A 25,600-nucleotide genomic window follows, 5' to 3' on the forward strand; every position below is an offset into this window, starting at 1 on the left:
CGGGCACAAGACGGGAGGCAGTCTTTGTCTTTCAAGGTAGGAAAAAGACGGTGGGACAATCCAGTGCCTTTTATATGAAGGCGACTCGAGGCGAATTCCTAGATCTTTGGTAAACTAGCAGCAAAGCCCCAGCGCAAGGCGGTCGAGCCAATCTCATACAAGTTCGACCATTAGCATTGTCATGGTTCATATGATGTAGATGAAGAAAGCAGGAGACGACCTAAGATTGTATGAATCGCCAACCAATCAAGCGTATGGTGTTGCAGAGATTGGGAAACGACCCAAGGTTCACCACAGAAGGACACCCCAATTGCGCGTTTTCCAGTCACGAGTGAACAAAGCCGACATTGGGAGAGCCTGAAAGTCTGCAATATCGCATTCTGATTGGTGCGTTTTCGATATCGTATGGTAGCTTGCATTATACAGCACGTGTGGAGCCCTCGTTCGGAAGAGCTCTGCTTTCAGCTGCACGCCAGTCCAGCATCACGTCTACGTTCGCACAATAGTAGCGACTGAAGGTGTGTGAATCGTTCGCGGATATATGTACCAAATTGACATGACAGAGATATCAGGCCCTTTTGTCAAAACACGGGCATCGTGGCCGAAGCAGCCACGTCAAAGGGCCTTCGCTCTTGGAACGCCTGACACCGGGTATGAATTAGCAAGACAAAACACAGATAGTAGAGTGGTGACAGAGAGCGCTCTACGAGAGAGTGATATCGCTACCTGTTCCATCTCCGTTCTGCTCCATCCTGGTGTCTTCCCCATCTCCGCCTGCGAGCACCTTGGTCTGAGGTCGGTATCCTTCAGGTGGACCTACACCAGGCGTGCACGCTGCGACGTTTCCATCCTCATCGACAAATTCGAAGTTGTACCGCGAGAGCAAATGAGGGATTGCTGAGAGTTGTGGGCCGTATCGTGCAGTATTGTCGTAAAGCTCGAATAGCGGAACGGCGAGGAGCTTCATGTTCTTCGGAACACTCAAGACCTCTGCGAAACATTAGAGATTGGCCAAAACATGGAGGATAGGCAGGTCAACTTACTGCTGCGCGGAAGCTGGATAAAGTACAGCTTCTTGCACTCCTTTGGCCTGGTGACATGCGCAGGGATGAAAGGGTACATGAAGGTCTCGAAGTTGGGTCGCCACCACTGCGCCAATGTGTCGCCAACCACCCACTCGTCATTGACGCCTTCGCCAGTGAATTGGGTACCGACTGGTGCGAGGCGCTCGTTCAGCCTCGCCTTGAAGCCCTCGATCTCGTCGTCCTCAGCACGGAGATAGTCGCCGGGTCTATATGACGTCAGCCAGAACAGTTATAGGCGATGACAATTCGTACAGCTTGAAGAAGGCGTTTGCGATCTGCAACATAAGGATGTGCGGGTGGTTGTGTTCGTGGCAGACCAGGATGCCTTCGCAGGTTCGTCGCATGCCATGCTCCGAGTAGTGCTCTTCTAACCGCTTGAGCCGAGCGAGCACCGAAGGGTCCTCCTCGGGCTGGCCATCTTTGGTTCCGAATGTGTAGTTGCTGAGAGGAAACAAGCGAATCGTCTTTGGCTGGTTGCCGTTGAAGTCCTTGGGGATGACGGGACTGCTTTTGGTGAGCGGATATCACGAACGCAGCTTCCTAAACATACGGGTATGAGCTCTGGGAAGCTTCCTTTACTATGGTCGACATGGTGGCTGTGATTGTTTCGTGTAAGCTCTGGGTTGCTTGTTGCGTCGCGACAATCGACCAGTCGCGGCGAGCTTGCAGGGATTCAGGGTCTCGCTAACACGTGATGATGCGCGCATCCACGCCCTCGATGAAGCTGCCACAGCTCCACCACTCCGTCGTTCCCATCAATTTGCCTGCTCGACCGAGACTTCTGCTCCTTAACCCTGTCGGTCTGCAAAGTAATCAGAATGGTACAGACAGCATTGATCACTGGAGGTAAAGCAGACTTCACCAGTGCTCTACTGCTAGCTGACCCTTAGAGTGCAGCTAGTGGTCTGCTTGGCCGTCAAGTGCAACGAGAGTTCTTTCTAGACGGTTGGAAATCAATCGGCACTGGGCTGAGTCGTATCACCTCGCCAGATGTAGTGAAGCTGGATATTCTGAATCAAGACGAGATCTTGAGGGTGCTCGATGAAGTCAGCCCGCAAGTTGTCGTCCACTGCGCTGCCAACCGCTTTCCGGACTCTTGTACCAAAGACCCAGAAGCAGCGAGGAAACTGAACGTAGACGCAAGCAGGATTCTAGCTGAAGCTACTGCCTCTCGAGGAATCTTTCTCATTTACATCTCGACGGACTATGTCTTTGCTGGGAAATCTGGAGAAGCTCCTTACAAGCCAGATTCGGCGCCGAGCCCACCGAATGCGTAAGTTCAGATCTGACACAAGAAGTTTATGGTAAATACGAGGACCTTGGATCGTCTACCAATGCCCACTTCATGGCACATGACGAGTCCCGAGTATGGTGGCTGTTGTGCCAACTTAGACTGACAAGATTCGTCAGGTATGGCCAAAGTAAACTGGAAGGCGAACAAGCTGTCCTTGACGTTGCCAGCAGGACTGGTGCAAACAACAAAGTCGTTGTTCTCCGCGTCCCAGTCCTCTACGGATCTTGCGACGAGCCAAAAGACAGTGCAGTCAACGTGCTCATGTCGCAATTGTGGAACGCTCAACAGATAGAACAGGGCCAGCCAAAAATCCAAGTCGATGACTATGCGCTTCGATATCCTACGAATACTCAAGATGTTGGTCGAGTGTGTCGTGATATAGCGAAGCTGTATCTCGATCCAGCATCCACGTAAGCTACGCTCAAATTACGGATAGTTGTGCGCATCTAGTCATCCAGTGCTGACGATGAACACAGGAGCCGTGAACTACCAAGTGTTCTCCAATTCAGCTCCGAAGACCGGATGACCAAATGGCAAATTTGCCAGACATTTGCTGACATCATGGGGTTGCCTCTTGACAATATGGAACCCTTCAAACCTGACGAAGAACCAAAAGATGGTACTGTTAGGCCTTACGATTGTCATTTAGATACTAGCGCACTGCGAGATCTAGGTATCGACATATCGACTGTGGATTTCCGCACATGGTGGTAAGTTCATATGCGCGTTCGCACCTTCTACTGCTCACATCATGTAGGAGGCGAGAAGTTGGGGCTTTCCGCTGAGTGCCGACATTGGACGTCACGCGAACCCTTCCTAATACACCATCCGATCCTGCAGACTATGGGAGCCTTCCACTTTTGTTGCATAGTTGTCAGATATCGCAATGCTATGAGCGGCAAAGCCAATACCGCGACGCTAGCAGATCTACAGAATTTGTCGCAAATAAAGCCCGCGTACCTGCATTTTTATTCTCACAGTAAAGTATGGATCCACTTCCCGCACAACTCGAGCATCGCATTGGAGGCTCGTCGACTACCCACAGTTGTCGCATTCCGACGTTGTGGTTCTTATCCAAATTGGGATTGCGGTCGCTAAATGATTGGGTGACGTCCATCAATGCGGCGCAGTCTCGCGCCGTGAGTTTTGGGGGCGCTTATGCTCCACGATGGTGCCGTTAAGTATCTATGCTTTCGACGTGTAGAATGCCTGAATCTACTCCCGTTGCTTTGTGTTTCTTGTATTGCGGTTCTTGTTTGCTTACTCGTCGCGTATTCTTTTCTTCGTCATGGATGCTACCCTAGCGCCTGTGGCGCGATCAGACTTTCCAGATACTATTGGACCTAAGAAGTCGCATACCATCGTTTCAGTCTTCAAGCGCGGTGAAGAACATCAAAGTACGTTATGCTTAAAGTCATGCGAAGAGGAGTCCTATTAACGACTTGATAGCCCCCAAACTTTGGAAATCCACAGCGTTGCGCGCACCGGTTCTCATCTTTACGATCCTGGTCTGCTGGACCATTATCGCTATTCTCCAATATCTACTCGTATGCAGCCAGCGAAATGACGGGATAATTTTTGCTCCTAAGATCAACGAACTTCCTTTAAGTCGAACCTTTCTGTATCTTTACTTTCCGACAATCATTGCCGTAATCTTTAGTATCTACTGGGCATGGATCGATTTAGAGACGAAACGATTGGAGCCATATTATCAACTAAGCAAGAAGGATGGTGCTCTGGGGAAAGATTCTTTGCTTCTGCATTACCCATTCGACTTCGTACCCCTGGTCCCGTTGAAGGCTGCTAGAGACAGACACTGGCCTGTATTTTGGGCTTCTTTTGCTGTGGTTCTAGTGACCTTGGGCTTAGTACCTACCCAGGCTGGTATCTTTTCTACGCAAACCATCACTAGGAATGTTACACTTCCTTTCGATCGATCTACGGCGTTCCTATCAGCTAGCGACCAGGCGTCGAATCTGACATTGCGCTTTGCCCAATCAACTTACGCAATTGCGGCTCTGAACGAAACTCTTACACAGTATATGGCGCGAAACTACACGATTGCACCAATCCGGCCAAAACCCACCTCCTTGGATGAAGCTGTACCTCGGAGCAACTGGTCCGCCCCAACGATCATGTATAGCGTAGATCTATACTGTGAGCCTGCCACGCTTAGCAAGATACCGGGGCGTGGTGGTGTTGTTGCAAATAGCACGAACGGATGTTCCTTCAAGATGGGGTTGGATGGCAACATCACTACAGGTGACAACAAAGCATGGCCAGGAAGACCAGTACTCAACAATAGAGAATTCACTGCCATGTATGTGGGCTATTGGAATCCTCTGGGATTTGCCGACTACTCTCTCGACAGTTCCTGCCCGACCACTAGCAATTCTACTTTCTACGCCGCTATAGCGCGAAACAAGGCCAGGGACACCGATTCAATGCAGAACGTCACTGCAATTTACTGCTGGCCAACTTATTATCAACAACCGGTATTGGCGACTGTGGATGCAGTGACCTTGGAGCCTTCCATGGTCAGGCCCACTGGCGAAAAGGTGCCTCTAGCATCGGGTTTGTTCAACACGTCCCGCCTGGAGCAGTTGATGAGTAGTAAATCGCTTGGAGACGAAGTGAGAGGGGACTTGCTACCGATGAAATCCGTACCTGACTATTACGACTCCATCGGACGAACAAATCTGAGCTTGACCAGTGGGCCCAAGGGCGCCGCTATGGTACAACCAATGGTCGGATTAGCCTTAGCTGTCAGCAATTTGCCATTGGAAGAATACTTGGATTGGAAAGTGCTGGCCAGATCCTATGCTGATGGGTATCGACTGATGTTCTCTCGGGCGATGCGGGATGTTCTTGATCAAAGATTCCGAACGTCTGAGAATGTCACTGGGCAGGTGACCGACAGCACGGAAGCCGTGCTGCTCGAGCCTGTGTTCGTATACATTGTAGAGGGCTTCCTTGGCGCTATCTCGCTCGCCACAATCGCACTACTATACCTTTCAGTCACACGCACGAAGAGCCTTCACTCCAATCCCAGTACCATCGCAGCTATGATGGCGATGGTAGCTGACAACGAGCCATTGCTGGCCGACGTCGAAGGACTGGACTGCTGTACGATGAAAGGAATTGAGGAACACCTTAGACACAAGCGCTACAAGCTCGTTGATGACGGAGCGTCTGTTGGGTGAGCTTAACCGGAAATGCGGACTGCAACACAGTCGGGCTAATGATTGTAATAGAATTTTCGAAATAGGCGAAGGTCCTGAATTCATCGGAAACGACAACGGTCTGACATCAGCAACACAACGCCGTGATACACCAACAGATATCGCGAAGCCAGTTAGACCAATTGAGTTCAGCTTGTGGGTTGCTGGCCCGTTTGTCAGTGTGTTGATCGCGCTAGCAATAGTTCTTACCGTGCTCTTCGCGAAAGCTCACATGCAAGGTATATATTGCCCCATGGCTTCTGGAAGCTTCTGGTTGTTAACTGAACCAGGCCTACCGCTTCCTTCGAAGAACACGTTTGTACAAAATATCCTCGAGAACTACATCCCCACGGCCGTGGCTACACTCATTGAGCCGATATGGGTTCTAATCAACCGTTTACTCTGTATGCTACAACCCATCGAAGAGTTGCAGAGCTGCAATGCACGCGCCAAGAAGTCAATCGATCTCGATTATGCTTCTCTCCCACCACAATTGGTTGTTTTCAAAGCTCTAAGATCAAAGCATTTCGTTCTTGCCGCTGTGTGCACTATGGCACTACTGGCAAACCTGCTCGCAGTGAGTCTCGCAGGTCTATTCAACCAGATCACTATCGACATGCAGCATACAACGGCAGTGTCTCAGCATTTACAATTTAAGTTTGTGCCAGTAAATGGAACTATAGGCCCAGTGGGTGGCCTTTCCTTCGGTTCCTCTGAGGCATCTGGTGCTTACCGAGGCAGTAATGGAGAAGACCAATTTTTGGTTGCGGATTCATATCTGAGGCAAGGCATACCGCTGCCAGCATGGACCGACGAAAGCATGTTTTATCTCCCGTTTATCCCTGAGGAAAGTAACACCACGACAACGAACGAACTAGAAGTTAGAACGAGAGCTTTTGGCGCAAAGCTCGAATGTAATGGCCTCAAATTCGACAATAACTTCCACGCTGGTATCTATAAGCGATTCTCAACGGACGAAGCTATTTGGCCATCGGTCAATATTACAGTAACCAGCGATACGGGAAGAACTGTCAAGTGCACAAAGACGGCACCTTATATGCGCCAAGGTCCGGTTTCCATAGCTTCCGGCTCTTGCGTTACAGGACCAAGCGCAGCCCAGCTCGTGTTTACCCTTGAGCCAACTGTAAACGCTACACAGGCTGACGCAGAAGTGTGCATGGGATCAATCGTTATGGGATGGCTCCGGAATCCCACTGGATCTTGCGGAGAGATAAAACCAGTAATCCTGGATGAGAAGACTTCTACATTCGTTCACTGTCGGCCAAGATTAACGACCGGCTTTGCGACTGTTCGGGTTGACTCTAGTGGCCGACTGCAAAAGAAAGTACAAAACGTTACCCTTGACGACAAGCAACCGGAAGGGATCTACAGCAACAATCCTTTGAACATTATTGGACAGTCCAACAGGTACATTTTCAAAGGTGATAACCCTGGTTGGCACAATGATAGCTTTTCCGACGACTTCATCAATTATTTTGTCAGCCATGTGGCAAACAGTAGTCGGCTAATCGACCCCAAGCAAGGTCTTCCGACATTCGAAGACATTGAAGCTCCACTAAAAAAGGCTCACGCACTCTTGTTTGCAATCTGGATGGGGCTCAACAAAGACAAGTTGCTAGTCCCTAGCGACGCGCGAAGCTTGCAATCACTCCGGGGCTGGCGTATAGAGCCAGAGAAGCGTCTCTTCATTTCCACACCAATGTTTGCAATATCCGAGGCCATCTTCTGCACCTATGCTATTGTAGCCATCATAGTCTACATGCGGCGGCCAGGCCAGTACCTCGCACGGATGCCCACGTCGATCGCATCTCTAATCGCCCTGTTTGCCGCCAGCGGCGCCGTTCTAGACATGCGAGGGACATCATATTTGGATAAGGCAGGCCGCGCGCAACACCTTGAGAAACTGAATGCGAGATATGGATACGGAAGTTTCATTGGTGGCGGCGACGGGCGCGTTCATATCGGAATTGAGAAGACACCATTTGTGAGGGCTAGGTCCAAAACCACATGGTTCGAGAAAAAGATCGTCTCTTGGCGAAAGGGAGCGGCTAGTTGAGAGTAATTCATAAAGCTTACAGAAGAATGCTTCTTGATGAACCCAGTGGTTGTAGTGAATAGCAGACTAGCGGACAATCGAATTGTATTCTCCTGATCACTGCTCGTCCTTGTATCAGTATCTAATAGAGAAGATGTTCGCTATTCTAGAACCACTGCAGGATTGAATGGAGCTCTTGTAACCGGTTACGCTAGACCATGAATCCCAGGGCTATCAAGTGAGATCATAGCCAAAGTCAAATCAATTAGGTAGTGGGGTGTGAGCCAGGGTTCATGTGATATCCACCACTCGACAATCTCTAGCTGCTCTCATTAGCAGTTACAGTGGACGCTATCTTGATGGAGATCGGCAATAGTACTAGAGCCACTTGGGAGCCGGAGCTGTTCACGTGTTGAACTACAACAGCTTTCTGCAAATGGCGCAGTAGAGTATGGGCGCCGCCTCTGAAAAAGTAACATGAGCCTCAAGAAACGTCGAAGTGAGAAGACTCGTACGATTCTCGATGAACTGCAGCCCTATCTCACCATCCAATAAACAGAAAACTCATACCCTGCATACGTTAAGATTGCACTACCAATGGGAATCCTGTTACTTGAAGATCAACGTGAAAAGTCTCTCCCGTAGTCTCGCTTGTGGAGAGTAGGCACTACGCTTTTAGGCTCGCCCATGTCGAGGCAACTTCAAAGGTGCTGCGGAAGATGCGCGAAAGGGTTAAACATGATGTTGCACAATTCATGCATCGGACTCACTGCAAGCGGTAAACGGGTTCGTCACAAGAGCGGGGGTTATCAAAAGAAAACTCTTATTCAAGCGTAGTTCATACTCTGCTCTGCAGCAGGTTTGGCGACGGGACGAAAGGTACGGCTCTGTAATTGGAGGGAGACGAATGGGAAGGAGATTGCATCAGAGTAGCGGGACCGCAGCTTGTGAATGAAATACCAGTCCCAGACGTGTTGAGAGGGGTGAACACTAGCTTTGCCGAACATTTGAGGTTCACGCGGGATGAATACTTAAAGAGGTTTACTGCCGAAGAGAGTGTTGACATAGAGAGAATACAGCAATCCGGTTGGACTACACGTGTGAAGTTGTCTTGGGCGGGTTAGTGGGCCTGTTCAGTGGTCGGAAGTTCGACGACAAGGGTGACAAAGTCGACGTCCTGCAGCAGTACCATCTTGCCCTTATGTGACTGGTCGTGTCGGAAATGACGACCACCTTGCGACTTGGCATGTGCGAAGTTTGGAAGCCTCGAGGCCCGCGACTTCACTGTTAGCCTGATCTTGCAGTTCGTGGTTGAGCGAGCCGTGAGACGGAGATTTGAGATCGACTAGTTGTGGAGAACGGTGACGCGTAGTAACGCTCGTGCTGTCGGGGAAGACTACTGGAACTTCCGAGAGTGCACCTTTATAGACTATGGAAGAACAACTTAGTCTTTGGAACAGGCAGCTGTAAAAAGAAATGTGGTTCGAGTCGTGTTTCGTGGAAAGCGTGGATGACCAACTATCACATGCTGGGTTTCGCAAGACCAAGGAGCTTGTGCCTGAACCCTTTCTCCACGGTCATCGCATCGTACCGTCTAGATGAGAGGGAAACGGCTGTCATTACCCGTTTTTGTGTCTCACTCGTGTTTGTTACATCTGCTCAATATGTTCTGACAACCTTCAGATACTTACATCAAGCGCGCTGTTTTGTGCCCGCTAGGCATCGGTAACAGCATGGCCAGTAAGATGTAACGGCAAGAGTGATTTTGCCGTTGTTTTGTCTCGCGCTGTTAGCTTTTTTAAGTCACAGCTGATGGTGGATGGTCCAGTTCCTGCAGTTTAAAAGACACCTGAAACAAAGCCATTCAAGCCTTTTCGGTCTCCACTGATCAGCTTTGAGAGGAAAGGAGTGCCTGGCAACTTGGTCTCCCCACGAGTCTATCATCTGTGAGCTGTTTGCGCGTGAGTGATTTGGTGAAACAAGCTGTCGTTAGCAGGCGCCCAATCAGTCGATAGAGCGATGAAGGCTGGAGGCGAGGGCGCTTTTCCATCACGAGCTGGTGTCGACGGCGTATTGGTAGCGAGACCCACGCGTCGCTGCCGCCGGGTCACGACATGCGCGCAGCCTGACGCCACAGCCACACTGTCCTTATTCTGGAACCCCGCCACCCTTACGTTCTGCGTCTTCACCGACGCCTAATCCGAAGCCGAGTTGTTCACGATGTGGCGCAGCCACCTGGACACACGAGGCCACGACGGTCGCATTGTGTCGATCTCCAAGATTAGCAGCGTTCGCCGCCATGAACCATGCATAGAACGAAGGCTGACAATAATCAGGGTCTAATATTGTCAAAGGTAACAGATATGACGGCTAAAAAGGTGGAGGCCCAAAAGGACCTTGCGCATGAGGAGGGATACCCAGTTTGCGACGCATGAAGTTCGATGACATCGTCGCGGCCTGTCGCCCGCAAGGCCTGCAATCAAAGACCTTTTGTCATCGTGGCCGGTCCGCTACATTGCATCCTCTAGTATCGAAGCAGCCGCCCGTGTCGCAAACACGGCGGTAAGTAATTTCTGCGTAGCTTGCGAGGAGTCACGATTGTGCGAGCTGGTTTGTCGTCGAACAAGTCATATGCGTACGCCCGGTGTGCTTGTGGACGAACACACCTGCCAATAGGAGGCTCCGCAGCAACTTTCGCGAAGGATGCCGATCGTTTCAGCTTTAGCAGGCGATCGCCACTCCACACCATAGCTAGCTCATCTGGTCATGGAGTTATCGATAGGCTAGGATTCGGCATTCCCCTGCATAACACACAGACCACCGGCACAAACTTCAAACCTGACGTCGGGCCCCTGGCCATAGCCTCGCACCAATGCTTTCCTATCTGAGTCGCTCTCCGCTTTTTTGTTTCATGGACAATGCTCTTGTCATGACCACATGGCCAATGGTATCGGTATCGTGCCTGCCGAGAGCTCAGGACTTTGACTTTACACCACTTATCCTGTGCTCGTTCCCCTGCCGCTAGACCGGGAGGGGCACGCCAGCCGAAAGAAGCCCGTCAACCGTTGCAAGAGAAGCCTTGCTTCGTCGAATAGCCTATGCTTCTTCACGGTGATCCGCCGGACATAGGCTCCTGAGTCCTTGCACTGCTGTACGTCTCCCTCCCGACCGCCACGGGCTAGCCATGTGGGTTGTAAATGAACATCCTTATATAACCTAACACGGTTCCATCGCTTTTTCCTTCTCATCACAGGCTATTCACAGCAGTACCAAACTTCTTCTCTGTTTCTTTTGCTTTTGCACGTCTTGCCAGTGGCAGATCACATTCTTTACAATTGCTGTGCATCACCGAAGAGCTAGACTCAACAACAATTCTCCAGTCTATATCAAGTACTCCTTGGCTCGCAAACTTCGACAACCACAGCCATCACACTCATTTCATCGCTCAGCAGGTCTAGCGATACACAACCAAGAATATCTACTTCTTACCTCATTCCTTCAACCATCAACATGTTTTCCCAAACCACACTCCTGTTGGCCCTTGCCGCCAGTGCCACAGCTCACATGAGGATGGACCACCCCAAGCCATACGGTTTCGACAGTCTCACGAGCTCACCATTAGAGCCTGCCGACTTTCCATGCAAGCAACGTCCCGGTGTATACGACGTCACACAGATGAACCAGTGGAACGCTGGAGAGACCCAAACAGTCTCTTTCCTTGGCTCTGCTGTTCACGGTGGTGGATCATGCCAGTTTTCCATCACCACTGACCAACAGCCATCCGAGTCTTCCCAATGGAAAGTCATCCACAGTGTTGTTGGTGGCTGCCCGTCAAACGCCACCGGCAACCTGCAGGAGAATCCAGATGGCACCCAGGCTGCTACTTTCCCTGTCACCATGCCCGACAACATTCCTGACGGTCAATACACTTTTGCATGGACCGGGCTCAACAAGGTCGGCAACCGCGAGTTCTACATGAACTGTGCGCCCATTCAGGTTGGAAGTGGCACCGGAAAGGCATCTACCGCAAGCGCTTCTGAGGCCCTTTCGTCTCTACCTGATATGTTTGTCGCCAATCTGCCTGCCACTTCTTGCACTACCTCAGAGAATGAAGACTTCAACTACCCCAACCCTGGTCAAAGCATTGCGGAAGGCAACGGTGCTTCATTGGGAGACACCCTCACTGGTGCTGGCTGCGCGACCATGACCAAGATGGGCGCTGGCAACGGTCAAATTGGATCGCCTACTAAGCCTGATGCTTCGCAACCCGCAGCCAGCGAAGCCCCTGCTGCCACCTCTGGTTACGCCGCACCGCCTGCATCTAGCGAGGCCCCTGCTGCTACTTCTGGATACGCTGCTCTGCCCTCTAACGGTGGTGGTGTCTTCGCTCCTGGTGCTTCTTCCGCCCCCGCTGCTGAGCCCACTGCTCCTGTTGCTGCCCCTACTCCTACCTACGGCGCCGAGCAGCCGAGCAGCGTTCCCGAACAGCCAGCCTCTAGCGCAGCCCCTCAAGTCCCTGACAACAGCACTCCTAGCGCCCCCGCCAGCGGCAGTGACTGCACTCCTTGTGACAACGATGGCGCTGTTGTCTGCATGGGCGAGAACCAATTCGGTCTTTGCAACCGCGGATGTGCTGTGCCTCAAGCTCTTGCCAACGGTATGTCTTGCTCTGCCGGAGCTGTCGTTGCCACCGCTTCCCTCAAGCGATCACCCAAGTTCCCTCGCGCCCACCTCCACCGCCGCCACGGCTCGTCTCTCTTCATCTAAGGGTCATGCTTTGCACGGTCATTGGAATGTCTTGGACAGTCTCACATACCCTCAGCCGCGGGCTACGAAATGCAATACTTGGAGTTTGGGATACGGATTGGGACACCTTCGGATCGGGTTGTCACATGGGTTGGGATGGGTTTGGGTCTTTTGTTGATATACCTTCTCACGTTGCGCAGATACACTTTTGGTCTCGCTCGTGAATTTCTTCTTTGCTTTACTGCTGTTACATCCATTCTTTCATGACCGGCTCTAGATCGGGTCGGCATGCCCTGTTGTCTTGTTTAGAGAGAAGCGCTGTGATCAGCCTCGTGTCTACGAGTGCAACATACCCTGTACCTACTGTACAAAACACAATATATCGCTCATTCATTCTATGAAACTATTCCCATGCTTGATCTTTGTGGCTCGCATGATTCCCTGAGTATGCCCTCATTGTTACGAATCTCCAACAGTCTTTGGTGAAGATGCGCATGACAACCGAGCAAGGGCTCACCATTAACATGACCTCGAGTCTCAACTGTCTCATCTCAAGTTCGGTAAGCCACATCAATTGTGGCTACGAGCGTGTGTAGCCAAGGTGGACCACGAGGCTATTCACCGGTTTATGACGTCCTTGGGATGGCGGGCTTGTGATTGGGTGGCAGGCACACAGGGAACAGCCAAGGGGACCGGCGGCGACTTCCCCTCTGATTCCCACTTTCAGCCCTAAGCTCCTGTCGCCAGCGCACACCCGAGCACGCGACGAGCCAGACGACAATTCTCACTCCGGCCATTTGACTACTGCCATCTCGTGCTGTCAGGCCCCAGAAATTAGAACGCGCCGAGGCCTTCGTTTCGCACGCCGCCGCCACTCAAGCTTAAGCGGTCATTGCGCTCGCCCCACTACTTCGCTGCCTTCACCTCCACCGTCTTCTTGTGCTCACACCCTACGGCTTGCTGCATAGACTGCATAGATTGCCCAACATGGACAACCAACAAAAGGACGTCGACCAGTCCCAGTACATTGACAATGCTATTCGCGCCGTGCGTGAGAAGAAGCCGCTCCCTGAGATCGACTTCCCCCTGCATACTATGGAAGATGAAAACCAAGTGAGCACACAGGAGCGTGTATGAAAAGGTATGCTCAATCTGTGCCTCCCGCCGTACTCTCTAGCCATGACCTGCGCTTTTGCGACGTTCCAGAGGTATGCAGCCAGCTAACCGTGCCGTGTTCCCCAGACGTACAAGCACCCGCCTTCCACCCACCCACCGATGAGCAATTCTTCTCGCCCCAAGATCGCACAAAGCCCAACATCCAATTCCTGAAGCAGCACTTCTACCGTGAAGGTCGCTTGACCGAGCAACAGGCGCTATGGATCATAAAGAAGGGTACCGAGATTCTCAAGTCGGAGCCCAACATGCTTGAGATGGATGCACCCATTACTGTGTGCGGTGACGTTCATGGACAATACTACGATCTCATGAAGCTGTTCGAAGTCGGTGGCGACCCAGCGGAGACGCGCTACCTCTTCTTGGGCGACTACGTCGATCGCGGCTACTTCAGTATAGAGGTAGGATAACGAAGCGACGGTTGATATGCATTGGCTGACACTCGCAGTGCGTTCTGTACCTCTGGTCTCTCAAGATCTGGTACCCCAACACGCTCTGGCTACTTCGCGGAAACCACGAGTGCCGCCATTTGACCGACTACTTCACCTTCAAGCTCGAGTGCAAGCACAAGTACTCCGAGGCCGTGTACGAAGCATGCATGGATTCCTTCTGCGCATTACCGCTAGCCGCTGTCATGAACAAGCAGTTCTTGTGCATACACGGTGGACTGAGCCCTGAGCTACACACTCTGGATGACTTGAAGAGCGTACGCAAAACAGCTCCACGTACAGCGCCATTGCTAACGTTGTCAGATTGACCGCTTCCGCGAGCCACCTACCCACGGCCTCATGTGCGACATTCTCTGGGCTGATCCTCTCGAGGAGTTTGGTCAGGAAAAGACCAACGATTTCTTCGTCCACAACCACGTTCGTGGATGCTCATACTTCTTCTCATACCCGGCTGCCTGCGCTTTCCTCGAGAAGAACAATCTCTTGTCAATTATTCGCGCGCACGAGGCTCAAGATGCTGGATACCGAATGTACAGGAAAACACGGACAACTGGTTTCCCTAGTGTCATGACAATCTTCAGTGCGCCGAACTACCTCGACGTGTACAACAACAAGGCTGCGGTTCTCAAGTACGAGAACAACGTCATGAACATCCGACAGTTCAACTGTACACCTCACCCTTACTGGCTGCCCAACTTTATGGACGTCTTCACATGGTCATTGCCCTTCGTTGGTGAGAAGAGTAAGCAAAATCACTGTCCATATTCAGGACCTGGACTAACAAGCTCTAGTTACCGACATGCTCATCGCCATTTTGAACACCTGCTCCAAGGAGGAACTCGAGGAAGAGACACCCAGCTCTCTGGCGTCAGGACCATCATCGCCTCCTCTTTCCAGCCTCGATCCCGAATCCACCGAATTCAAGCGACGTGCGATCAAAAACAAGATTCTGGCCATTGGCCGACTTTCCCGCGTGTTCCAAGTGCTGCGTGAGGAGTCTGAGCGCGTTACTGAGCTGAAGACAGCATCGGGTGGTCGACTCCCCGCGGGCACTCTCATGCTTGGTGCAGAAGGTATCAAGCAGGCCATTCACAGCTTCGAGGACGCTCGCAAGGTTGATCTACAGAACGAGAGGCTCCCGCCGAGCCACGAAGAGGTACGAAAGTCTCAGGAGGTTAGCCGAGAGCAGGCTCTCGAAAAGGCTACCAAGGAGGCCGATAACGACCAAGGGCTCGCCACCGTCGCAAGGCGTATTAGCATGTAAGTGTTCTCCTAACTCGACATGCTGTACATCTGCTAACTGATGTAGGTCATCTGGATCGGGACGCAACCGGAGAAGCTAGGCGCGATTCAAGCGCTCGCGATCCGAGAGTGAGGCTGATAGACGAGCTATGACACAGCAGGATGTTTAGGTTCTTGATTTCTGTATTGGCGGGCCACCAAATGTCATCAGTATACCACGTAGGCGTATGTGGACCAGCGAAACCTAGAGGTATCACCTTACGAAGTACGGTAGTAATTTGTCGGTCGACTGCTCAACCTCAAAGGGGTCGACTTCTCATTGAATCAAATAAAATCACATCCCTATCAAAACAAATCGCATCGACTTCGTTGTGCAAGCGTGATGTGAGCAGACTGCGCACGGGCCCGGGCCGAAGCTAGCTTTGCCGACATACGTCAACATGGACATTTCAACAGCAATGCTCAACTTCAAGCCCGATGCCTCCATGGGTGGCCTCAGTGCCGCGACTGACGATCTTTCGCAAGGCAGGGACGATTGATCGGCTCCCGCTTGCGCGTCGCTGTCGCAATGTCCTCACCTCACGCTCGACGATCCTCCGCGTGCGCTCCGCATCGACACATGTCTCGCCGACCGCGATAAATCTGCGCCCGCACATCCCACCCCGGAACAAGGAGCTGTATGATGCGCTGTCCGCGCTCAGTGGAGCCGCCGAAACATATGTCAATATCAGCAGGCTGCAATTGGCACTGCGGGGTCTCGCCGCGCAGGATGCCGTCACAAGAGTTGCTGGTACGGTATACGCGCAGTACAACTCGAGGAGCTAGCAACTGACGAGATATAGTTCTCGGTCTGAACAGTCAATTAAGTGCACAGCAGCTTGCACGGCTACTGCTCGCAGATCCGCTGGGTGCTGAAGAGCAGTGGGAGAAGGAGCTCGTGAAGACAAGCGATGGCAACGAGAGGGCGGTACTACTAAAGTATGTGCACCCCCACTATCGCAGCAGATACCACAGTCTCTAACATGCTTGTCGTATAGATATGGCGATGACCCCGATGCACACGCGCCTTCACCCCTCTACAAAGTCCTCTCAATACCCTCACGAACACTACAGTCGCACAACCTAGAGGTCCTCGTGTCTACCATCAACGTCAATGTCGCCAAATCCGTACCTCATATGATAACGGAGAGCTCTACTGAATCGTTGTTGGTTCCCAAACTCCAGGCCACTTCTGCACGAGGACTACCAGTCCCATACCCCGTACATAAGACATTGGTACTGGGAGAAGGACTAGACAGTGCGATTGCGTTTGGAAGATTCTCGGCGGATGGATTGGAAGAGGCACAGGAGGTCGTGAAGATGGCTGTTGACCTTCCCGCGCCATCGGAAGAGGCGAAACAAGACACTCATACCGCAAGCGCCCCTATCAATATTCAGGTCGGCACAACGGCACTCGACAGCTTCCGTGAATCAATTCAGAACTCCATCATATACGAGCGGGGGTGGTTCAAGAGCGGCTTGCCCACGCTGTCGGAGTGGCTGATTCAAGATCTCCAGGCTACAGGCACCTTGAAACCACCGATGAAGACACTTATCAGTTCTATAGCGGATGATGTGGAAGCGAGCATCACGAAACAAGACGTTGCAAGATTACAGCAAATTGCTTCCGTTCCAACAGAACAAGATGTAACAAGGTCTATCGTTGGCCATCTCGAAACCTGGGCCGAGAAGTCTCATGCAGAGCTCCGCGACCAGCTCGATGAAGCCTTCACAGCGAAGAACTGGCACAAGCTGGCTTGGTGGAAGCTACTCTGGCGTGTCGACGATGTCACAATGATCAGCTCTGAGATCCTCGAACGGCGATGGCTCGTCTCGGCGGAGAAGAACAGCATCTACCTCGCCGGTCGCATGAATCAAGCCGGATTCCCAGATGACGTCCAACACCTCGCTGTCGCTAACATCCCTGAGGTGACAACGCAGGAAACAGCACCAACAGCAGAGAATCCACGAACGGACCTCTCCACCAACGTCCGGAAGCCGATGCCATGGTCTGATCACATTCCTGCTGCTCGCACAGAGCTCATAAACGACACTGTCCCCCCTCTCCAGGCCCTCGCTCAACGACTCATCTTGCAGACCTTCAGCACGACGTCCCTCTCTTCTGCTGCGTCAGCACTCCTCTACGCCTCAGTATCTTCCTTCTCCGTCTTTGAGGCTTCGGCTGTCGCAGCACTTGGTCTCACATTCTCTCTTCGCCGTATGCAGAAGCTATGGGAAGGTGCTAGAGAATCGTGGGAGGATACCCTGAGAGAAGAAGGGAGACGTACGTTGAAAGGTACAGAGGAAAGGGTCAGATTCATTATCAGGAATGGAGGAAAGGAGTATGTTGAGGATGAAAGCGTTGCTGAGAGGAGGGCAGCGAGGGAAGCTGTAACAAAGGTTAGAGAGGCACTTGAGCGGGTGAATGGTGGTGCTGGGAAGTGAAGTGTATGATAGATGTATATGAAGCCGACCCAATATTGCATGGCATGATCTTTCCGTTAAAATGATTGAAACGAGTAATTGTCTTGAGTGACTATCTTCACTCAACCTTCTCGTGGCATAATGGCTGCCAACATCGCTGATTGAAGATACCGCACATGCACCCTGACTTGGTGCAAGTTACCATATCTTGCTCAATCACACAGCCCTATTATGCCCATTCGCCGTGATGTGTGGCTACTCACAGTGTCAGGCCCTGGAGCTTATCATGTAGTTGCGGGAATATATTCCCAATTTCTGCTGCATAGCATCAACACCCGGTATCTAGCCTGATTCACTGTGGTTATCTGTCGTTTTCGTTTGTAAAGATCACGAGGTAGCCTGTTATACTGTTCCCTACAACATTGCTAACCGTCTTTGACAGTGATGTCACACAGCAAGAAACGAAAGACAGTCTCTGTTAAGACACCGTAGCTAAGGCCTGTTTGTGAGTAACATCGTTACTATATAAAGAGAGAAGAATATGCATCTATATCTTAAAGAAGCTAGAGAAGTCACGTTACAGAGGGAGAAAAGGTAAAGGTACTTTTAGTTTGTCATGTACAGAAGAAGACTAGCTAGTTACAAGAGATGTTATGATAATAGATACCGTGCTTAGTTTGGTTGTACCTTTCTCGCTGGGCAAGACGCAACTAACAAGAAAAACCTGAGATGGAGTGAGATGAAATTTCCAAACAGAAGCCGTGCCGCTACACTATCGAATCGCTAGTTATAAGGAACATGAAAACAATCTAAGCATGTCTGTGTTGTATAGTTAGCGATGTTGAAGAAGAGGGAAAGTTGGAGAAACAGATTCATGCGATCTTACCAAGAGAAGTTGATAAGAAGATTACCGTATTTTTCTTCTTGAGATGAACCCTGGAATTTCAACGTTGAGATAGTTCCTGAAAGGGTTGCCATGTTGGACTCTTTCTTTCTTGGTCAAGTTGTTCCATTTGACGTAGAGCAGTTGGTCTTTGGGGACCTTTTCCTTGGGTATAAAGATCTTCTCCGGCTTTGATTTAGCTGATTCGCAGTGGATGAACCATCTTTCGCTTGTGCCTTTAGCACTGGTACTGCTATAGAGTTCGAAGTCATAGCCATAGTTGATCTGTTGTTGGTTAGAAAGGTGATCTATGAGTAGACAAGAGATGCGCACCTCGAGCTCAGACTTCTCCTTCTTTGCGTTTGCAACATCGACATCGCTCTTTGCCTTGGCCTCGTACTTCTTCCTGACCTTCAGGTCTTCTTCTTGTTTTTTGGCATGGAGGACTTCCTCCACTTCTTCTACGCTCCAGCTTTTAAGCAGTTCGTGATTGTCCTTTAAGGCGCTTCCGGTATTCACTGGAGAAAAGTGAGATCTCTTGCGGCTCTGCATTAAACGTGTTAGTACTCTTGCAGATCCAAAACTTTCTGTAGGAACTCATACTTGCTGTGATTTTCCTGCTTCTAGAAGTGCGAAAGACTCGTCATCGCTGTGGTCAGACACATCCTGCAGGTCCTCGTCACTGATACTCTGAACCCTGATATTCTGACGTGGTCGTGAGTCGCCCTAGTTATACACAGTTGGTACTGATATGAAGCGAAAGATATTTTGTCACCTACCTGTCTTCCACGGACAGACACGCTTGACGTTCTTGTCTTTCCGCGCTTTGAGGATTTAATTGACAAAATCGGCTCGCTATCTTCTCCCATGTCGGACAATGCTCTCGCAGGGCGTTTTGCACGCGAAGATGACATATCAACGATGATAAAGAATAGTAGATACGTAGAAAGTAGAGATAGTAGGGGTTTGTTCAGGCAAGGAAGTTGTAGATAGACTACCTAGGTAGAGTGTAGGAACCTAAACCTTCAACCCACGAAAGACAAACTTATATAGTACATGCTACTACTCCCAGAGGCGGTCAAATAGTCGGGGATCTGTCTCTCACCCCTAATGCTATAGGTTACTTACCTACCCCGCCTTTACAACGAGATGATGATAAAGTATAGGTAAAGGCAAATGGCGGTATGTTGAGAGCGATAAGAGTCAGGCAGCGGTGTCTAGAGGACAGACAGCGAGTGGCTGGCACTATACTTCTCCCGCGTTTGCAACGAGTGGTGATGAAAATGAGACAAACAAGCACAAGTGCTAGGGCTGTAGCGGGTGGCGACAGCAAGGTAAATGCTGCGCAGAGGTGGACAACGTAAGGGTTCAGGGATTATCTGGATGTCTTTTTCAAGTGAGAAGAACAAGCGCTTAAGATTGCAAGTATTGTGAGGTTGCGAGATAGAATATGTAATTTGGAAGCGAAGTTTAATTAGGAACTTGACCAAACATCCTACCAAACGCTGGCTAGACATTGTAGTGACTGTGTCGCAACGCTGGACAAAAGACGCAACAAATACAATCGCAAAACCTAGAAATACCCTGCTCCCCTGTAATGAAAATCATTGCAGACCCGTCTAGAAGATCTCACCAAGACGAGGCTTTCCACCCTTCCAATCGTCACGCTCGTAGTAACGGAAGACCAAGTCGTAGCCATCTAGGTCGTGCACGATGCGGTCAACGCGACGGTATCCTGCGATTGACTCCATCCTCTTGGCCTTCTCAACATTCTTGCCAGGCATCTCATCAGCAGTAGGCTTGGCCTCGAATAGAGTGACACTGAACCTGCCAGGCTTGAAGATACCGACTACATGCTCGACCACGTCAGCGGTCTCTCGGCCAGTCTGGCGGGCAGGCACGTTGGTCTCGAAGGAGGCGTAGGAACACTGAGGCTCGGGTGTAACGTGCACAGTAAAGTAATGCGTGGCATCAGAACCCTTCTTAGAGCCGTTGGGAGCACCGCCTGGAGCGGGAATAACACCGTTAGCAGAGAAGCCGCATGGCGTGAAAAGATAAGCGTCGATGCGAGCGTCAGGGTACTTGGAGGTAGGGTAGACATCAGCCAATCCACAATGCTCAGAGACGACGGTGCCAAGCGTATGGCCCTCGGTGGTCAGCTCTTCAGGGAACGTGAGCTCCTCGTCAGAGTTGAAACCGGAATGGTCAGAAGACGTCTGCTCGAACACATCGAAGCTATCATCAGAGGTGTGCGTGTTGGCAGTGGAGTTGAGAATAGTAGAGCCACCGAGACTCTCGCTCTGACCATTCTCTTCCGCAATAGTGCCGAGAGACTGGATGGCATTCTTGCGAGCTTCACGAGCCCTCTGAATGTAGCGACCTTCCGCAACCGCACTTGCGTCCTCTAGATAGAACTGACGAGCGTTCTTCTCGTCGAGGTCGGTCATCAGGATTTCGAGAGTCTCGTCCTCTTCTTCGTCGGTGGCCTGCTCACGCAACAAGCGCTGGGGATGGCTCACAAACTTGGTCTCGGTGTCAGGCACAAGCTTCTCCTCACCAGGACTGGGAGGAGGGGTGAGGCTGGTGTCTGGACCGGTAATGTAGAGGTACCAGTGTTCGCCGTTCATCTTGCCAATCATGTAGGCACTGCCACCCTGGAAACGGTCGTCAAGGTAACGAACCTCATCGCGCCAGCTGCGGTGGGGTCCACGCTGCTGGTCAGGGTAGAGGTAGTTCTTCCTGCTGTAAAACACGCGGTATGGTGTGGCGGCTGGCGCAATGCCGGATGCCTTGGGGGCAACGTAAGGGAAGCCAGCGTCTGCAGCAATCTCCAGCATGCGACTGAGGCCCCAAAGCAGAGTAGTAGTTCCGCAGGTCTTGAGCACCACCTTGTGGGGGAAGACGAACATGCTCGACTCGGACAAGAGGTATGCATCGACATGCTCAGACTCGATGACGGAGAGAACCTTGCAGTTGACCAGATCGAGCATGTCCTTCCAGGTATCCGCCGACACCTTCTTCAGTCCAGCTGGACCGGCCTGTCCAGGCAGTTCAGTAGCGGAAGCGCTGAACCATACTTCCAGGAGCTTCTCAGGACCCTCGAAAGAGTTGGTAGAGTCGAGATCGATAGTAGCCTCCTTGTTAATGGTCAAGTGAGGGGTGCCAATATGCGACGAGGGCGAGGCAGTGTAGTGCTGAGGAATCTCAGTAGCGACCATCTCTCGATTGTGTGGCTGTCGCGCGCACAGAACGGATAGGATAGGTGTGTTTGTTGGCCGAGTTTGTACAGAGGCTGTGAGAGGTGGCTAGCTATGAAGCTATGTGCAGCTCAACCTCGCTCAGACAAGCAATGCGGTGCTCGCCTGAGAAGAAGTGGCCCACGGGTCGCAAAGAGTAGGCGAGGCTGGCGTGTGCCAGCAGCAGTTTATGGAGAATAGGGTAACCGACCGTAGTCGATGTTAGGGAGGTCGGGCGTTGAGGGGAATAAACGAGGCCTTGCGCCGGGAAATGGTGGCAGTCGTGGGGGTCCTCGCGATACCAGATTCCGATACCCTGGGCAAGTATCGGGTCCAGCAGACGAGGAGATCTGCTTAAGAAGATATGGTAATTGGTGGTGGGTTGGAGGGCGTGGTGGGTGTTATCGAGGCCTGTGGAGGTCAGCGCTGGCCGTTTGGATGTCTTGCACACTGCTTCACGTGGAGACAACGACTCACTTCGCAGGCTTGGACAGAAATCGTACCAGGTCCTCTCGACGCATAGAAGAGCCGAAGTGGGCGGCAACAGGTGGTCTGCGGGCTACCGTAGCCTAGGCAGTGGTGTAGAGGGAGAAGAGTAGGTCTGCCAGCGTGACGACGGAAGTCTGGTGGGGAGCGTAGAGCAGAAAAGTCAATGCAATGGCGTTGGGCGCTGATAGAATCTGCCTATGGATGAGCCGGCCAACTTCTCAAAGATAGTCGCAAGCTGTAGGTGGACAGATGTGGGCGTGTTGAGGATATCAGAAGAGCGACGTACTGTGCGCAGTGGAAGCAAACTTGACTAGGGCAATTTAACGTGCGTGCAGCTGGGGCGACGTCGTGGGAGCTTCGGGCCTTCACGCGACACGATTTTTAACGAGTGCGGTGTTTTCGCATCAGGACGTCACCGCCTGTCCCAAGTGGCTGGAGCGCCCCGCCGCCTGCCACTGCACCCGACTCAGCCAAGTCGTTTGCGGGTATTGCGTCCGCCACCGTGTGCCTGACACACGACCTGAGAAGGTCCGACTTGTGTTGCTGCCATGATCGGCTGCCGTTATATGCATCAGGGAACATGCTACCATCCCATATCCGCGCTATACCCTGCCTGGTCTAGCCGTCCGTCGTTGCGGCTTTACACGTAGTACCTTTGGTACCTGATATTACCAGCACAGCCTTACGCCCTCACCCAGTACCCGATGGGCATATGCTGCATCCTCCTTTACAATCTCGTTCACCAAGCTATCCCAGCCGCATCGTTGCAACAGACCGACCAGCACAACTAACGCTAAAACATGCGTGGTTTGATATAGTCAACTTGATTATGTGGCCCGAAATAACAATCGTAGAGAGCTGCATATACATGTATATCACATCGCCATAAGAATGCCAGACCCTATTGCATCAGCACAGCCCCTGCAACCAACAAGCATCCTCCCAGCAACCCATGGCCACGGGCCGAAACACCATGCACGCCATCCAGCCTTCAGCTCTAAATGCATACAACAAACCTGATATACCTATATCTTCAATCAACACTCATTACAACCTAACTTTCCCTAACAGGCATCTCCAACTTCACCTTCCCTCTGTCCATCATCGTTGCGAAACACTCCCTCAGATCTAGCACTAGCGCATCCGGGGCTTCGAAGCCTGGTAACGTCGCAGGGCGACCGGCATGACGCTTCACCCAGGATATGTCCCAAGAGCTCGCACCCCACATGAGCGGTGTCGCCTTACTGCTGTCGGGAGGGAGGAAAGTGGAGATGCCCAGGGGAGTACCTGTGAAGGTTTGGTATGAGGGGGATTGCATGTCCATGTGTGCGCGGCGGAGCCAGCGGAGAGCCTAGTTGCGGGAGGACGTCAGCAGGAACAACCATGAAGAAAATCTCAAAAACGAGCCACTGTAGCTTTGGACAGGTCTCCAGCGGCAGATATGCGTCACGCACGAGTACCCCCAACCTTCTCAACACCCACGCGTCAAACAAATGAAAGGTAACGTACCGCTTCAGGCCCAGGCAACCACTGCAACATTGTAAAGTTTAGTACCTCCGTCGGACTCCACGTATAGCTTCTCCCATCGCCTTCAGCTCTTCCCGGGCTCGTCGTATCCCCGGGTCGCCCCGTAGATGTTGAACGCAACTCGTCCTGTTCTTCTTGCTCTTCGTCGCCGCCCTGCATCTCCAGCTCAACAGGCGAGAGGAACGGACTCCTCGATCGGGACGACGAGAGCGGACGCTGTGGCAGATCCCTCGTATGAATGATATCCAGCAGAGCGGCTAGCAACCCAACCGGTGAATCGCACAAAGAGAAAGCCAGTGTCTGCGGCCGGAGGGAGTAGAGTCGATGCAGTGTAGGCCCTAGCGGCTCACCGTCATACATCCCGTCCTGTATGGCGAGGTGTTTTTCGGCCATACTCTGTGATGGAGCCTGCACTTCACTAGGCATGTAACCAAAGCTCAGCAACGGCACTTTTGCCTTTGTCAACTTAGCAACACGGTACTTGAAATACCGCATGGCTCCACTCTTCAACTTTGGCTTGTCAAACGACGGATTCGCTGTATGCACTGCCAAACAACTTTTTGAATGTCTCAGCGCCAGTGCACGACAGATGCCAAAGCCCCTAACAAGGTTCGTTAGCTACCACATCTCAGACCAATTAACATCCTACCTACCATCCCGTTCCATGCGCAACAAACTGCGTGTACCCCAGCCTTCCCATCAGCTTCTGAAATACTTCCGCCGTTCTGTGCAACCCAAATTTCTCTTCCATACTGGCATCGCTAAATCCGAAACCCGGTATGCTCGGCGCGACGACGTGAAAAGCCTGTTGTGTGCTATCGCCATACCCTGGTAGAGAATGCGGATCTGTTAATCCGTCAATGACGCGTTGAACCTCTATGAACGAAGAAGGCCATGTGTGGCAGAGAAGTAAAGGGATGGCGTTGGGGTGCTTGGATCGCTTGTGTACAAAGTGTATGCGTAGCGATTTGGTAGTGGCAGGAGAGGCGACAGAGGGCACAGTGATGGTCGTGCGGTATTGGGGCAGGGTGGAGTTGAAGCGGGACTCGGCGGCGCGCCAGTCATAGCCTTCTAGCCTGTGAGACTGTCAGTTTCTAGGATGTTTGGTGCGGAATCCATGTGCGATGCATGAGACAACACAGCCAGTTGTTCTCTAAGTGAGGTGGATCCATCACAATGCTTGTGAGATCGTGTAGTGGTAAGTCCTGATTCTCATAGGAGTTATAATCTTTCCATCGCAGGACAGCAATACACGTCTTTGCGGATCGCACTCTCGATTTTTTCCTACACGCAAGTACAAGTTTGGCAAAGTAGAAGCTAACATACCAGAAGTCTAAAAGTGGTTCAAGCACACTCTTCGGTGTACCTTGCCCCCATCTCCTCTCGTTCGGTAACTCAAGTTCACGCGGTAAACGCGTCAACTCAAGTTTTTTCTTCGTAAGCTCAAGGTACTTGGCAGATACCTATGTCGCAATTAGGCCAACCAGCCCATTGGTACACCAAAGGTAAGGATATACGCACGTGCATACTATACGTGGTAATGGCTTCATCGTCGTGGGGCGCCGCCATGATACGGGCTTAGAGCTTGATCGAGGTTATTCTTTTTCCAATCTGTTGCCGATATTATTCACATGGTATCTTGCTAAGAGTATAGTGCACGTACCTTTATGGAGCGTCATGTATATCCTAATCTGGTTGTTAAACACCCTGTTCCCACAAACAGGCCGTGATAATTT

The 25,600-nt window shown here is 51.5% G+C and overlaps 9 protein-coding genes across 9 annotated transcripts; 5 read left to right on the top strand and 4 right to left on the bottom strand.

Annotated features, from left to right (window-relative positions):
• Positions 1-703: 703 nt before the first annotated feature.
• Positions 704-1,676, bottom strand: AA0111_g9841 (hypothetical protein; the record flags this gene model as incomplete). The annotated part of the gene is made up of 4 exons (XM_028656445.1): positions 704-990; positions 1,044-1,291; positions 1,338-1,589; positions 1,636-1,676. 4 exons carry the CDS (start codon positions 1,674-1,676, stop codon positions 704-706), a joined length of 828 nt encoding a protein of 275 aa, XP_028502525.1.
• A 227-nt stretch (positions 1,677-1,903) lies between these two features.
• AA0111_g9842 (hypothetical protein) lies at positions 1,904-3,093 on the top strand (the record flags this gene model as incomplete). Its single annotated transcript, XM_028656446.1, has 4 exons — positions 1,904-1,931; positions 1,983-2,358; positions 2,496-2,789; positions 2,856-3,093. The coding sequence occupies 4 exons, from the start codon at positions 1,904-1,906 to the stop codon at positions 3,091-3,093; spliced, it is 936 nt and encodes a 311-aa protein (XP_028502577.1).
• A 574-nt stretch (positions 3,094-3,667) lies between these two features.
• Positions 3,668-7,677, top strand: AA0111_g9843 (hypothetical protein; the record flags this gene model as incomplete). Its single annotated transcript, XM_028656447.1, has 3 exons — positions 3,668-3,776; positions 3,829-5,578; positions 5,634-7,677. 3 exons carry the CDS (start codon positions 3,668-3,670, stop codon positions 7,675-7,677), a joined length of 3,903 nt encoding a protein of 1,300 aa, XP_028502527.1.
• Positions 7,678-11,166: 3,489 nt separating this feature from the next.
• AA0111_g9844 (hypothetical protein) lies at positions 11,167-12,423 on the top strand (the record flags this gene model as incomplete). The annotated part of the gene is made up of 1 exon (XM_028656448.1): positions 11,167-12,423. The coding sequence occupies one exon, from the start codon at positions 11,167-11,169 to the stop codon at positions 12,421-12,423; it is 1,257 nt and encodes a 418-aa protein (XP_028502524.1).
• Positions 12,424-13,389: 966 nt separating this feature from the next.
• AA0111_g9845 (Serine/threonine-protein phosphatase 2B catalytic subunit) lies at positions 13,390-15,367 on the top strand (the record flags this gene model as incomplete). The annotated part of the gene is made up of 6 exons (XM_028656449.1): positions 13,390-13,533; positions 13,623-13,976; positions 14,024-14,281; positions 14,328-14,766; positions 14,816-15,284; positions 15,334-15,367. 6 exons carry the CDS (start codon positions 13,390-13,392, stop codon positions 15,365-15,367), a joined length of 1,698 nt encoding a protein of 565 aa, XP_028502523.1.
• Positions 15,368-15,743: 376 nt separating this feature from the next.
• AA0111_g9846 (hypothetical protein) lies at positions 15,744-17,750 on the top strand (the record flags this gene model as incomplete). Its single annotated transcript, XM_028656450.1, has 3 exons — positions 15,744-16,056; positions 16,109-16,244; positions 16,304-17,750. The coding sequence occupies 3 exons, from the start codon at positions 15,744-15,746 to the stop codon at positions 17,748-17,750; spliced, it is 1,896 nt and encodes a 631-aa protein (XP_028502573.1).
• An 886-nt stretch (positions 17,751-18,636) lies between these two features.
• Positions 18,637-19,481, bottom strand: AA0111_g9847 (hypothetical protein; the record flags this gene model as incomplete). Its single annotated transcript, XM_028656451.1, has 4 exons — positions 18,637-18,897; positions 18,946-19,158; positions 19,216-19,338; positions 19,392-19,481. The coding sequence occupies 4 exons, from the start codon at positions 19,479-19,481 to the stop codon at positions 18,637-18,639; spliced, it is 687 nt and encodes a 228-aa protein (XP_028502572.1).
• A 750-nt stretch (positions 19,482-20,231) lies between these two features.
• On the bottom strand, positions 20,232-21,830 carry AA0111_g9848 (hypothetical protein; the record flags this gene model as incomplete). The annotated part of the gene is made up of 1 exon (XM_028656452.1): positions 20,232-21,830. The coding sequence occupies one exon, from the start codon at positions 21,828-21,830 to the stop codon at positions 20,232-20,234; it is 1,599 nt and encodes a 532-aa protein (XP_028502589.1).
• Positions 21,831-23,391: 1,561 nt separating this feature from the next.
• On the bottom strand, positions 23,392-25,433 carry AA0111_g9849 (hypothetical protein; the record flags this gene model as incomplete). The annotated part of the gene is made up of 5 exons (XM_028656453.1): positions 23,392-23,688; positions 23,847-24,465; positions 24,518-24,940; positions 25,191-25,327; positions 25,386-25,433. The coding sequence occupies 5 exons, from the start codon at positions 25,431-25,433 to the stop codon at positions 23,392-23,394; spliced, it is 1,524 nt and encodes a 507-aa protein (XP_028502578.1).
• Positions 25,434-25,600: the final 167 nt, after the last annotated feature.

The sequence above is a fragment of the Alternaria arborescens genome, assembly GCF_004154835.1.
Source record: "Alternaria arborescens strain FERA 675 chromosome Unknown contig_30, whole genome shotgun sequence".
NCBI classification, from domain to species: Eukaryota; Fungi; Ascomycota; class Dothideomycetes; order Pleosporales; family Pleosporaceae; genus Alternaria; species Alternaria arborescens.